The sequence below is a fragment of the Grus americana genome, chromosome 3 (genome assembly GCF_028858705.1).
Source record: "Grus americana isolate bGruAme1 chromosome 3, bGruAme1.mat, whole genome shotgun sequence".
Taxonomy (NCBI): Eukaryota; Metazoa; Chordata; class Aves; order Gruiformes; family Gruidae; genus Grus; species Grus americana.
In genome coordinates, this window is record NC_072854.1 from 99,215,412 (window position 1) to 99,230,238 (window position 14,827).

General features: G+C 38.0%; 1 protein-coding gene across 6 annotated transcripts in view; it reads right to left on the reverse strand.

The window, feature by feature from the left end:
* EML4 (EMAP like 4) overlaps positions 1-14,827 on the reverse strand; it is a 165,360-nt gene that overhangs the window by 29,294 nt on the left and 121,239 nt on the right. For all 6 annotated transcript variants that reach the window (XM_054819788.1, XM_054819789.1, XM_054819791.1 and 3 more), the window contains 7 exons: positions 13,306-13,429; positions 7,951-8,100; positions 6,403-6,472; positions 4,909-5,019; positions 2,440-2,535; positions 633-767; positions 269-404 (listed from right to left, as the gene is read on the reverse strand). In XM_054819788.1, the coding sequence (XP_054675763.1) occupies positions 269-404; positions 633-767; positions 2,440-2,535; positions 4,909-5,019; positions 6,403-6,472; positions 7,951-8,100; positions 13,306-13,429 (822 nt within the window). The remainder of the gene's footprint in view (positions 1-268; positions 405-632; positions 768-2,439; positions 2,536-4,908; positions 5,020-6,402; positions 6,473-7,950; positions 8,101-13,305; positions 13,430-14,827) is intronic.

A 14,827-nucleotide genomic window follows, 5' to 3' on the forward strand; every position in this document is an offset into this window, starting at 1 on the left:
AGAAAGCTGATTAACTGCACATTTTTTAAATGCAAAACATTTATCTAAAAGTAGTTTTCATTCACTTCGGGCAGTCTCATTAACTATGGAGAAACTCTAGACTGCTATTAAGTCAGCAAATTCATGAGACTTGAAGGAGTTTAGTACCACCTGTTAATAATAGGAAATGCACACCCTTAGTCAAGCCTCTTCCTTTTCTAATGCAATCCTTTACGTTTGTCTTCTACAGACTATCTAAAATCTGTGATTAGCTGTGAACGTATCCTACCTTTAGGTCCTTTTCCTGGAGTAGCTTCTACAGTAGTTTTGCCCCATATAAGTATTATCCCACCAGAGTCTCCAGTGAGCACATCACCATTTCCCAAAAAAGCCAAACACTGAACAAATTTAGGTTTTTCATATTTCTGAAACAAAAGAAGCAAAAGGAAGTGGTAATTGCTTGTACTGTTTACATAATTAGTATCATGTGTCCACACCCAAACACCCTGTGTACACGTAAGCAGAACTTAAACTTTTTTGTTTGTTTACCTCTCTGCTCAAACAGTATGTGGTAACAATGGAGCAAATTTAAAGAAAGCATGAGCAGATCATACCATTGATTTAAAACTGACCTGATATCAAGACATTCTTACCCCAAATATCCCTTGCTTCCTTGATAACGAGTTGCCACTCCAGGTCCAGAAAAATATATGAGATTTGCCACATGTTATTATGGTATTTGCATCAGTTGGATGGAATTCTACAGCAAGAACAACTTCATTTGTAGTCTGAAATAATAACAGAAGTAATATTTATTCAGATGGGACATTAACTACTAGAAAAACATGTAAAATCCCAGGTTTCAGAACAGAGATATGAGGAATTAGACAGCTCATTGTATGCTTGAAAGAATCTGTAAGTGTTCCGTGCTAAATCAACTGTCTGAATGATCGCACGTGTCATTTTGTATATATAAATATATATATATATATATTAGTTTTTTACATTCATAAGAGATCTTTATAAAGAACTTCAGTAGAAAAGTCAGGATTTTACATTCACTTTTTAAATCACAAAAGCTTCTGCCCTCTGGAATAGCTAAGACTTCTGCCATGGAAAGTGAGTGATGTATAAAAGACACTTTTTTGGGTTGAAATCCCTGCTTAGTTTTTACACAGAGTAGTTTGCTATTCTGGACAACAAAGCTGTGACAGAGGCAAGCAAGACAATGGTAACAGTAGGATTATCTTCATCATTCTCTTTCTGAAATTGTATAAAAATTCCTTTGGGTTCTTTCTTCCTCTCCTTTCTTCCTCATGAAGAAGAAAAAAAGAAGCCTGCGTAACTCAAAACTGAAACACAGGGTCCCACCTTTGTATTTTTACTGGCTGCATACTGAATTACTAATACCTCAGTGAGTATTTCATCCTTTACCACCACTAGATTTTACAAACATAACAAACTGACTGGTTGTTTATCCAACTTCTGATGTATATTCAACCGAACTGTCTTTGAAGACAATCTCCTGGAGGCAATGACTCTACAAAACACGTATGGAAACTAAGGACTGGAAGAGTTAATAGAGTTCAGCTGAGAAAAGGCTTCTACTTTGCACCCGAGCAAAAATACTGACATAGAATTACATTAAAACTTACAGAATAGAATATAATCAGTATTGGTCAACATAATTTAAAGAAAATGGGTCAAATCAACCTGATTTTGTTATCCGAAATTACAAGTTTGTAATCATATAGACATATACGCTTGTATTCTACTTGCTGACTCATGGTTAAAAAAAATTAAGAAATATTCAGTTCCACATCCATGTAGTATCTCCTTGCTTGCTATTGTATAATGCAAAGAAAGATGTCTCAAACTACGGACTTCAACAGTACATTATTATTGGACTGGGCGTTTCCAACGGAATCAACTTTACATGAACATAGAGTGCAACACCTCTGAACACTCCTCATCGATCAGAAATTTAGAAGGTTATAAAAGAAACAGGAAAGCAGACAAGATTGCAATCTATGAAATTACTAACGGACTTCAAATGAGAAGAGACACATGTACTGAGAATCAATGTCTGGAACTCGATTCAGACAAAAATGAAAATAAGGAATGTCTAAAAGTATTTTTTTAAAATAAACAACTACAGACTGAATCACCACTTCAGTTTCTTAAAGTTCCCAGGATTTTTTTTTTTTTTAATTAGGAAAATATTAGAGACTTGCTTTATTTAGATTGGCTCTTAAGGGATGAGTAAAATGTAATTATATGCACTCCAATATTCAAAACCCTTCCAACATACAAGTTAAGAATACATTTCTTTTGGGCCCTTACACAAGCCAGCAGTATTACACAGTTTCGAAGTAAGCTCGAATGTGTGTCTCACAAACCGTTGTATTTATGGGAATAAAACTGCTTGTATTTCAGAATATTAATTTGCGCAATAATTACCTTTATTTCTGCTATTTTGGATTTCCTCTGCCAATCCCACACAGTTAGCATATGCTCATTGGAGTCATCAATTACACACAAATGAGTGCCAGAATCCTAAAGGAAAAAGAAAAAAAAGAAGTGCTGACAAAGTACTATCATACTCCATTTAGAAACAGGGTAGGGCAGTAGTATTTTTAAAAAGCCACAAAGGTACAAATACAAATTAAGCAAGTCCTTTTAAAGTAATTATAAGCTTAATATATCTGTAATTTTCCTTTTCTCTTAAAGACAGACATAGATTTTTGCATAATCTCACAAAAAATGACCGTGCTTGAAATAATATTCTAGGAAAGCTTTAAAAGCATCTTACAAAGTCTTTCCCTTTTAGTTTGGTTTTGCTGTTGTCTTTTTTTTTTTTTTTTTGCTTTCTTGTTTGTAATATCATGCTAGTAACAAAGAGGTTTCTCCCTTTTTCTACTCTGTAAATATTTTGTTTTTCCTCAGGTCTCAGAGAGCAGACACACAGCTCCACTTGTGCTTTTTTCTTAAATGTCATCATCACATACACACACCTTTACATTGTCAAATTTTGTATGCACATCTCATTTTTTCCTCATGGAGCATTATGTACCAGCAGTTTCATCATGTAATGAGTAAAACTGCAGCAAAGCTAACATTTTCTGAATAAAATGATGCTTACAGAGCAGAAAGACTGGCATCTATGGTACTAAACTGAAATTGTTTATTTTGAACAATTTTACAACGAAATGGTAAATATGGCTATATGGAATTAAAAGAGCAGACAGAAAATCTTAGAACAAAAACATACTTATTCACAGCAACACATACTTGCACAAACCAGTTGTTTCAAGGACATGTGTAGAAAGATTTGGAGGAGGCCTGATTTATTTTAAAGTTGATTCTTGCAGTTCAACCGCATTCTCTAACAAATTATGAAAATAGAGGTGGCTGAAATTTTTATTCCCAAATACTATTATGAGCAGTACTATGCAAATACACATGTAAATTATTAAGTGGAAAGAAACCTTGAAGATGGCATTAGTGATATACACAGTTCTTAGGTGGGTTAATGAAATTATATGGTAAAACCACAGTTCTAGACACTGCACATTCACTGTTTCAGTCTAGTGAGGAATCACATGAGACTGTAATAAGGTATCAAAATCAGTTTCAGCTGCAAAACAGAATAAAAAAATTCCTTAGTGGTTTTGTTTGTTTTGTTGTTAAAATGATGGAACATGTATTTATTCACCTTTAAAAAAAAAAAATCAGACTTCAAAAGTTTTATTGGTTTGTTAGAGTGACAGGAGTGACACTGTATTATTCCATTTTATTTATGCTACCACCTATTTATAAAAAAACAAAACTCTTTTACTTACAGAAAGACAAAATCTAGATATAGCTCATCTAGCAACATTTCAATGTTAAGTGAAACTGCAACAAGAGAGTGTAAGCATTTCTTTTCAACAGGTTGCCCAGCGACGCTGTTGAGTCTCCATCCTTGGAGATCCCCAGAATCCAGCTGGACCAGAGCCCTGAGCAGCCTGCTCTGGCCGAGCCTGCTGTCAGCAGGATGGTAGACGAGGTGATCTCCAGACCTCCCTTCCCACCTCAGCTGTCCCGTGAATCTCTTCCTCTAACAGCAAAATACAGCAGACATTCTTTTTGTGCACTTTTTTTTTTTTTTTAAACACATATTAATTCTTCTTGCTGGGACGCAAGAGTCACAGCCTGGGTTTTCAGAAGGTATGATATGTCTCAGTGCTTTGGCGAAAATAGAAAGGCAGCTTAAAGATTAAAATATATACGTATCTTACAAAAAATAAACTCATTGCCAATTTTGAAATAAGAACTTTATCAATGCCCAGTAGCACATCCCCATTTGCTACTGATTTTTCTGATACACTCTGTGGGTCCAGTAACAGGACTTCTATTAATTTTTCTATGTAAAAATAGAGGCACAGATTGAAAAAAATTATTCCTCAGGAAAAAATAGCACAAGATAATGCTTTGTGTTTTTTAATTTCCTGTTGATGGATAAAAGCCTTCTCCAGGTGTGCAAGCAGAAAAGCTACCCTTTCTATCAGAACTCACTAAAATTTGTCTTCACGAACCTCGCTAACAAACTTGTTTTTAAATTCCAAACAAAACCCCAAGCCCCTCACAAACAAAAACAAACCACCAAACCCAGCAAAGACTTCAGTTTCTACTTAAGGCTTTTCTTGTCTGCTATTTATTCACTGTGCTAGTTTGTTACCGCAATTTTACATATGCAATTTCCTGTTTTTTCCAGTTAGCTTGCTGTCAGCTGGTTTTATAAAGTATACATAAACTTTACTGACACGCTTTTAATACTAAAACGGATCAGCTGGACAGCCATGCACAAAAAATCTCCAAAGATTTCCCTGCCATTAACATAGGATTGGATAAATTATTTAACACACAAAGTAATCACACCCATCTTACCGCTTTTGAAAAATCCAAACACCCCACTCCACGTTCAAAAGTCCCGAGGCCGATAACCTGCAGCGTCACCAGGCTCACCGAGTCCCATACTCTAACATGGGGCTGCAGAGGCTGCGTGAAAAAGCAACGGGACAAACAGCATCATCAACAGTGAAAGCGTCATATGCAGGTGTCAAGTTGTGTTAAGCAGATGCTACGTGAATGACAATCTGCAGACCGAAATGCAGGATGACTTGTGCTAATGATGTCGCTGGATAGTATCTTGAAGCTCAAAAGGTGAGAGTCAAGACAATCTTACTATCTGTGTCCGGGCTACAAACGCGGCAGCAGCCGAGGCAAGAAATTAAGTATGGCGGCATTTACTAGTTGTGAAAATAAATCTTTGCCCAATTTAAGTCATTGAATGAATAATGAAAGTCATCTTGCACTTCAGACCCCAGACCTAGCAATCTTATGCAACAATTGAAAATAATGATCAAACCTTGGGTTTTTTATATATAAAGTAGGAATAAAATAATTTAAAAAAAACCCCAACAAGCCCAAAACCCTGGTGCATCAAGTCCCCTAACCATCACCAACCACTCAATGAAAACCTCCATGGTTATATTTCATACAAGTACTATCCCAAACCAGCTTAGCTTCATAAATGTGAAACAATCACAAATAAAATCGGAATTAAGTTGGCTTAAGGACAGCATTCACCACAGAAAGTGACAATAAATCATTCCACTGATGGAAAAGCAAACCAACCAGCCCTAACAAGAGATTCAACAAATGTTCAGTGGAAATCAAAACAATATCTATACAAAAAACCCCACATCAATTTCTTACAAAATCTAAGAAATTAAGTTGAACATCTGAATAAGGGTTATATTTAATGTGCTTCTACATCTCATAGTATCTGTGTCCCTTCCTCCTCCCCCCACCTTTTTTTTCCCCTCTGTCTATAACTTCACGAAGATAATCCAATTATTCAGATTCTGACAGAGTTCACCAACAGCCAGGGACAAGAGCATTTAAACGCACTTGGTTTCAGATGAGGAAGTTTGTAGAAAAGCTTGACACACCTTCCATGAATTCCTAAAAGTTGGTTTCCTCTTCCATGAAGCCTTAAGAGTACACTGACCCACAGAACTGGGGACTTGGTCTCCTCTGGGAGAAGACTCATTGAAAGAAATGTGACAAATGATATGGCCTTATAAATCAATTACAAGCTTCACATTTGCTTGCAAAATTAAAATTGAGTTTCCTATGTCACAGATAAAGGACTTTATGAGCTTCTGCTCTTTTTGATGTATGGCTGAGTGCTTAGTTGTTACCGTCTTTTTCCTACACATATAGGCCGTTACCTTAGAAACAGCAAAATATCTCAGTAAATGCAGTGCATAAAATAAACTGCAAACAGAAGGTGATGATGAGATTAAAAAAAAAACCAAAACACTTTTTCCTGATTTTCAAAACAAGATACTACTGCTCAACAGCTCTATTACTTACCCTTCCATCTTTATCCACTCCAGCTAACTGTCCTGTTGCAATTCTAATTTTGTCTGGATGAACTGCAAGACTAAGACAGACAGAAATATGACTTGCTTTTGCTGTCATAGGTCTTCAAAACTGAGAGGTTTTTTGTTTTTTTCTTTTTCAACAGAAGCCCATGAAGACACTTATGATCCTAGATCCCACTTTTAATGAGACAGCTCAAATGTTTTTCATCAAACTATTTCATTACACACTGTACTGATGGGTTGATCAGGCTCTTGCGATGGCTGCTGGCACAAAATCAGGAGCGCCAGAAGAGCCACCTCCACACGTGCTCTGACCAATCTAATTTTGCACTATTTCAGGAGTCCGCTATAATAAAATATACATTGTCTCATGATGAACTTCCTACATGTAGTTTTGTGCCATATTTATAAACACTACAGTATATTTTATGCCTAAACCTACAGACAGCGTGAACCTGGGGAAAAACCAGCTGAAAAGTTGGCTGAAGGCTTGTACACCCAGGAGTCAGGGATTACTGCCACTTGAACTGAGTTACTGATCTAATTGTACTAATGAAGTTCTCCAGTATGGTATACTACTAGTGTAAGTAAAAATCTGCTTTTGCTTATCACATTTTGCTTTGGAGCTGATGTGAAAACACAGATTTCAGGGTACACGTCCTCTTAGTCCTAGTGATGTTTTGACCGACCTTCTTATCTGCTTTCTCTGTAAGGTTACAAAGGTGAAGAAAGCCATTGAAAAAGGAAGGGGGGAGCAGGGGGGGGGCTGAAGAGCTCAGAATGATGGACACCAAAACCATTTACAATTCAGTCTAGTTTTTTAATGAAAGTGAAGAACACGAGACTGACAGCGTTGCTCCCACAGGAAGCAATTACGGTTATCAAAGGAGAGCCAGGAGAAAAGAGGTTTAGATGGCCACCCTCCTCCACTCAGGCACAGTAGGGAGCTTATGTTCACCATGACATAATGTGCATTGCTCTTCAGACTAACATCGTAAAGTCAGCAACTACCCTTGCACCCACAATGAAGTTGGCTTCAATTTCCCTGCTTCTCTGTTTTGTTTTGCAAACATCTTTCTGATTTCCCAGACAGTCCTAATACCTGGATGGGGCATCTATTAAAAAATGAGAAAATTATTGCTCAGTCTTCCATTTGGTTTTCTAATTCTCCTTTAAGACTACACCTTTACCATACTGCCTGAAAATCACTGATTTAGAATTAGGCTGACAACAATTTTTAATTTCTGGGACATCTATTTAGAATAATGTACGCAAAGATCCTTTAATCTGGCACTCTGAGTGTCTACAGATCCCGCTGTTTTACATTTAAGGCAGAAATCCTAAGCTAGCATGGACCACTCTAGCACCATTCATTTGTGCAGTGTTTACTACAATGAAATCTACTGGGACGGATGAAACAGAAAATAACTACAATTATGATGACATTAATGAGCTCATACACACAGTAGGAGTAAAAAAAAAATAAAAATTTCTGCATTATTACAGACATACTTACATGGAAATTTTATATACTAACCATTTAACGCAGTCTGTATGCCCCAAATAGTGTCGCTGAGTTCTCTCCTCATAGTTAAATAGTACCACCACTGATGCTATAAAATATACAATTTCTCCGGTAGGAAGGAGGTAAACATTGGCTCGACAGTCTCTTCCACGATACCCATATCTATGCATTTTTTTTTTTTTTAAAGTCAAGGTTTTCATAATCATTGTATACCGGGGGAAAAAAACCCAACAAACAAAAAACAAACAAACAAACCAACCAACCCACCCCACCAACGTTTTTTTTTTCTCTCTGAAAGGCTTAAAGGCTTCCCAGGGAGCTCTCATGTCAGCAAATGCCCTTTAGGTTTTTCCTCTAGAACTGTAGCACAATTTCTGTAACACAGTTTAAAAAAACCCACAAAAACCCAACAAAAAAACCCGCATACTTCAGGAAACCAAATCCCTTAAAAAGTGATGCTCTCTTTGATGTCAAAAATAAAATATATAAGGCACACTGAAGTAAAATAAATACAGCATTGTAATTTTATAAAAACCTCCATGTGAAGTTTCATTAGGTAACAGCAGGACTCACTGTACTGGCTTAACATTTTTACAGCAACAGAGCTGTGCATCTGCACCCTGGGCACCAGAGCATTACTTCCATTTATCCTTTGAAAACAAGCGTGTGAAAATTCCTAATGCCCTTCAGAAAAAGGCAAGCTTCTGCACAGCAGCTGCCAAGTTCAGGAAATGTTTCTTCAGACTGTTTTAGCGTATTTTTTAAACAAACAAAACTCAAAAAGAACTGACATAGTGAAAAATATTCTATCCAAATCTACTCAAAATATATAAAAGGGATGATTTTTGTAGGAAACCTACATGACTCCTAGTGACATTCAGAAGTTTTACACACTGAGAAACAGCCTTGGCTAGCACTGATCAAACTTCACTACAACTCATCATTTCTTTGAAACAGGTGCAATTTTCTTCATCTAGACTATTAATGTGGCTGGCTGGATTTCAGTTCCCAGGGTCGCTATGTACAATTAACATCAAAATTCAGACTTTAACAGTAGCTCTGGAGCCTCAAAAAATATCATTTTCCTGTTATGTCCTGCATTTCAGAAAGCTCCCCACTTCAGTGCCAATGAACACACCTGCAACGGCAAGGAAAATATGGGAAATACATTAAGCAACTTAAGCAAAAGGATTCCAAGGCTTAGGTCCTGGTTAGGCAGGTAAATAAAAGGAAGTCAAAGACCCACATGGAGAAAGCTGGATGGATGAAGCTGGCCCTTTCTCATAAATGAAAGCAGGCGCAGTAGTCCAAGGTTGGGAGGATCTAAACTGACATCTCCTAAGCTGACAGCCTGGCCTCTATTCTTCTTGGAAGAGGGCTATCTTTCTATGAAAACTACCACCACACCCTTTCCAATGCCCTCACCCCCCAAACTCCACCACCCTCCCACCCCCCTTCCTCTTTTGCAGTCCCATCAAGCCACAGGATGCTATACCACAGGAACACTTGAACGCTTGCAAAATTAAACACATGCTGTAACTAAACAATGGTTCAAAGAGGGACACTGCATTCAGTTGTCAATTAGATCTCTTCAGAGTACGGAAAACAAAACAGATTTATATCTTGCTGTCTTCCGTTTATTACAGAAGAACACAATGGCTCCTCTGAAGCAGAGATTATTCACTGGCTGGCTTAGTGAATGATATTGAGAGAAATGCTGATACAACACAATGCTGAGGGCAGGGGAAAAAAAAGGATGCCTCTGTTTCTCCTCCATCTCTATTTACTTTCCCACTTAATTTTCCTCTTTCTTCTTCTTCTTCTAAACACTGATGGATCAAAAAGACACTCCAGAATGGTCTTTTATTTAAAAAAAAAAAAAACAACCATCAAACCAAAACAACAGGACCACTGAACTTTCAAAACTGATGGACTACAAACAAATGAAAATATTTTTTCTATCCTGAAACATGACGAACGCTATTCTAAATACCTGCCCAGAGGAGAAACGCAGATCTTGTTTATCTGCTGTATACAATAGAGAGTGTATTGATAAGGATTTAGTAAGATTGACATCTTTGAACATTCATCCTAGACAAGTATTAATGATTTACGCAAACATGCCTTACTACAGCACAAGTCTACCATGCAAAGCTAAAACTAAATATTTTGGCATCTGCCACTGAGCTCTGGTATTCATGAGGCTGCAAAAAATGGTTACATTTTCTCAACCCATTCCTTTCCTTTAGCCCTCCTACATAGTAAGTAACAAAGAGCAGCTACATTTTCTAGGAGCATGTAAAGGAACAATCTGTTTTGTGGGAGAACTTTTTACTTTCTTCATTCTCCATCCCAGGCTATCTTAAAGAGAAAACGAGAGGGGCTGTTGCTCCACAGCAGTTCTTTCCCTATCCGCACACTCAGAACAAAGCAGCAGATACATTAATACAATAATTGACGGTCTCTCTCTACAGAAAAAGGGGTGACACAACTTGATGCTTAATTTCCACTAAATTTCAATGTTAATCTTTCAATGAAACTGATGTTTAAATCAGGGAAATTCAGATTGTGAATGTCTCTCACCAATTACAAGGACTGTTTTGCCACAACATTTGATATGCTTAACAGCTTCTAGTTAGTTTGGGTTTCTTTTGGTTTTAATTGACTAAGAATAGGCATGGCCCTCATGAAAAATGATCCACTGTACACCAGAATTCAATAGTATATTTACCGCTGGCTTCAATTATTCTTGGAAAGAAGAGCATCAGTGCTAAAAATAATCTTATAAAATGGAGTCAGAAATACCCTCCAGAAACTGAGCTACTGTACACTGGGAGAAAGAGTCTATAAAGTCAGTGCCTGTGAACAGCAGCACCGACGGTGACCTCTGTAGCTGCTAAATAAGCCACTTCACTATTAGTAGGAATGCCAGATATGCTTTAACTAGTTCTGAAATGCAGTAGGAAAGATTGCACTATAAAGCAGGGATACCCAAACCAAATTGTTCATTTTAAATTAAATCTCTCAGGAAACAGACACAGTCAAGAGCTCAGACATCATCCCCACGAGCTACTTTATCTTGCCAAGCAGCTTAGGTATTTCTTCAATTGACCGTAATCTGCAGGGCAGACAAAAGCTAAGTGTGTTCTGTTGAATCTACAGTACTGGCTATCAGTTGTTGAATATACCTGTAGGACACAGTTCATCTCAAAAGGACACCCCCTTCCCAAACCAACCAACCAAAAAAAACCCAACCAAACCCAACAAACCACCCACCCCAGGAACCCTTGTGTTCTTGCCTTGGAGTTGTTCACAGTTGATCAGCATCTTCCAAAACAGTAATATCGAAGGAAAACCCAATTATAAACGATTATCCAGAAGGCAGGAAAATTAAAGGCATTCAAAACAAAACTTACACATTGAGCAATTCAACACTTAATTGACCTTTCATTTGCAGAACACTGACATAACTAAAATATTCCGTGAATCGCTGTCCCCATGCCTTTTTAATAAGGTGTACAGACTTCAGTTTGCCATCATATTTAGAAGTTATGGCTGGCTTGCAGATTTCTTCCCCTTGCTAAACCTGTGTGTGAAGTACAAGATCTGCTGCTGCTGCTGTATCTTCCTGTCTCCAAAACTGAAGAGCAATTTTGTGCAACTTCATAGAGACCGATATTAAGCCCTCATAAGTTTTACTGCCTTTTCCTCATTGTTTTCTTCAGCATCATATCCAAAAGATACTCTACACTCACAAATATACAGGTCTGATTTAGAATGACATTTCCTTAAACAGATTCCAAAAACATATGGACAGTCTGTTTAGACTAGCTTTATTTCACTTTAATTAGCCCCCAGCAGGAAACTGGTTTAACCTGAACTTAAGGTCCTTGGACATTAAATAAGTGTGTCCACACTGGGATTTGCACCTACTTAACTGAGGGTGTGATTTCATGATCAGTTTTCATCGGTCCGCACTCCTCACTGCTGCTGAAAAAGTAGATCTGATCTTCCTCCAGTATGCCAGTTCCAGCCCTGGCATGTTTATGGGGCAAATCAAATTAATGAGTTGATCTTGCTGCAAATTAACTCCGTGAAAAAAGATTATATTTCAGCTAGATCAGTGACTGACCCAATTCACTCCACAGCCACATGAGTGCCAGCATCAGCACCCAAGAGCTGTGACAGTAGGAAAGCTGGGCACCACAGCTTTGCAAGGCATGACTAAGAGCTCTGTTTTCCTGCCAGTCAGACTTTTAATCCAAGTTTCCTCCTTTATGGTCTAAGCTTCCACAGACTCACTGAAAAGTTCAGAGGACACGAGCTCCACAGCTGCTCTTCATAACCAAGTATCCGACATTACCTGTTTCAAACATCTACTAGTTAATAAAGAGGCAGGAAAAATAATAGAGAAATCTTCTCTCCTGAAATGAGTAACAAGGGGTGCTTTAAAATATATATATATGCCTTAGTCACTAACAGATATGCCGAGAGAGGTATGGGCAGCCTCTGTCTGTACATATCCTGACATATGACAGTGTATCATCAACATTCCTAAAAATCTTCCCGCTTCCAGCAACATCAGAAGGATCAAACTTGAGATTATTACATGAACTCGAATGCTGCCTAGACATGTTATTTTACTGAAGTACTAAGAAACTTACTGAAACAATCTCAGCTTACTGGAAGAATCTGCAGAGATGGGAGGTGACAGGAAGATCCAAACCTATGCACGTCTCATTATAATGAACTGATCTACTAAGCCTGGTGAATTGTGAGCCACACAAACTAACTCCATTCTTCACATGATAAATGTATTTAATGCATACTATTCTCCAAGAAGAGAACCCCTTCACTTCAGAGCTGAAACACAGATGTAGTGCAAAGTACCTTGCGGATGGCTACTTCTGCAATCCTTGCTCCGTAGGTAAGGACAACGAGAAATTCTGAATCTTATTTGAGAACTGCCATAGCTCTAAAACCTCTTAAAAATGAACAGAGGTTGAAAACTGACAATGTTCCTGAACGCAAAGCCTACATTAATACAGTGGGGGGTGGAGGGGCAGATTTTTCAAACTTAGTAACTCTCAGACGACATTTACTTTCACACTAAAAATAAACTGCAATTGGTTTCAACAGCAAAACAAAAAAGTACAGCTTTTCTGTGCCTACATATTTTGCAGCTTAAAGCTGTACTATAGGTAGCTACAAACCATTTCAATTGTTACATTACATTGAACTTTTTTTCCCCAGTTATTAGTCATTTTTATCTCTGAACAAAGACGACACGAGACCAGATTCTAAAGGGAAAAAAAAGGCAAGACAAGACAAAAAGGGAACCACTAGTAGTTACTGGTATCAGGATACACCCACTCCAGTTTTAACTTCTCAGGAGGCAGCTCTGTCCTCATATCATCATAGTTTTCTACATCAGAAGGAATGAACATTGTGATTGGTCGACCCCGCATGAACATCTTGATATATTCTCCCTCTGTTGAAACAAAAAAAGCGTATTAATCATGCGGCAAGTTTACACAAGAAATAAGCACAAAAAAACCCAGTAATGAGCACAGGGATGCAAATAACACTTGTGATATAACAATTATTTTTGAAATGCGAGCTTGGTAAAGGCCCAGATTTTTTTTTTTTTTTTTTTTTTTTAACAGAACACTAAAATACACACACACACATACACACAGAGTAAGTGTTAGCTGAATTTGTGATAGAACAGACTGAGCATGTAGCATTTTAGACATGCAAATCAAATAAAAGGCAAATTTCAAATTAAAATCTGAAATTGAATAAATAAGTAGTCATAGAATCACAGGGTAAGGTACTTCAGATTAAAGGGGACCTCAGGAAGTGTTTAAGTCCAACCTCTGGCTCAAAGCAAGCTCAGCCATGAGGTCAGATGAGGTTGCTCAGGGTTTTTTCTAGTCCAGTCTTAAAAACCTCCAAGGATGGAGCTGGCACAACTTCTTGGCACCTGGCTGCCTGACAGGACCCCCAGGGCCTTTCCCGCAGACCTGCTCCCTGCAGCCCCTCTGTCTCCAGCCTGCATCCCTGCCAGGGGCTGCTCCTTCCCCCAGGTGCAGGACTTGGCATTTGTCCTCGCTTAGTTTTGTGAGGTTCCTGCAGGCTTTTCTTTTACCCACCTAGCTGCACACGCATCCAAACGATAACAGCCCAGGTAAGACACAAAGATACTGCAGGAAAAAGCGTCAGAAGCTTTGCTGAGGAACATCATCTGAAATTATGTATCATCAGAAACTAATACCCTAACCTGAATCACTAATTTATTGAAATTGCATGCTATTGCATATTGCATCATATCCTGAAGAATGGAAAGAATTAACAGCTCCTAATGTCTCCAGCTGTAACACTGTCTATAGCTGTGACAAAATAGATGCATATCTCTGTTGGGGCATCTGAGCACTTCACAAGCCTTTAGGAATTCCTTTTCAAGGAACATGAGATTATTTTCCACCAGAGAAAGCTAATTACAGAGGAGCTGAGTGACTTGGTCAAACACATTAGCTAGTCCTTGGAAGGTAAATCATCTGGATTTAAGGAATACATGATTGCAACTAGTATATTAGGTGCCCTACAGGAGTCTTCCCTCCACACTATGACAATAATAATTTCCTAACTTCAGAAGACCAGAGAAGCCCTCAGAGACTTTTAAAAGCCTCTACTCCCTAGCCACACAGCAAACCCAGCAGTGTCGTGCTGTTTAACTAGTTAAATCAGACCTCAAATGCACATGAATTAATGCCAGCCTCCAACGCTGCTGACACAGGAGTTTCATTCTGACAAGCACTGATGAAAAAAACCTAAATACTTCATTAATTTTGCATCAATGAAATGGTAACTTTTTATCACTCTTCAA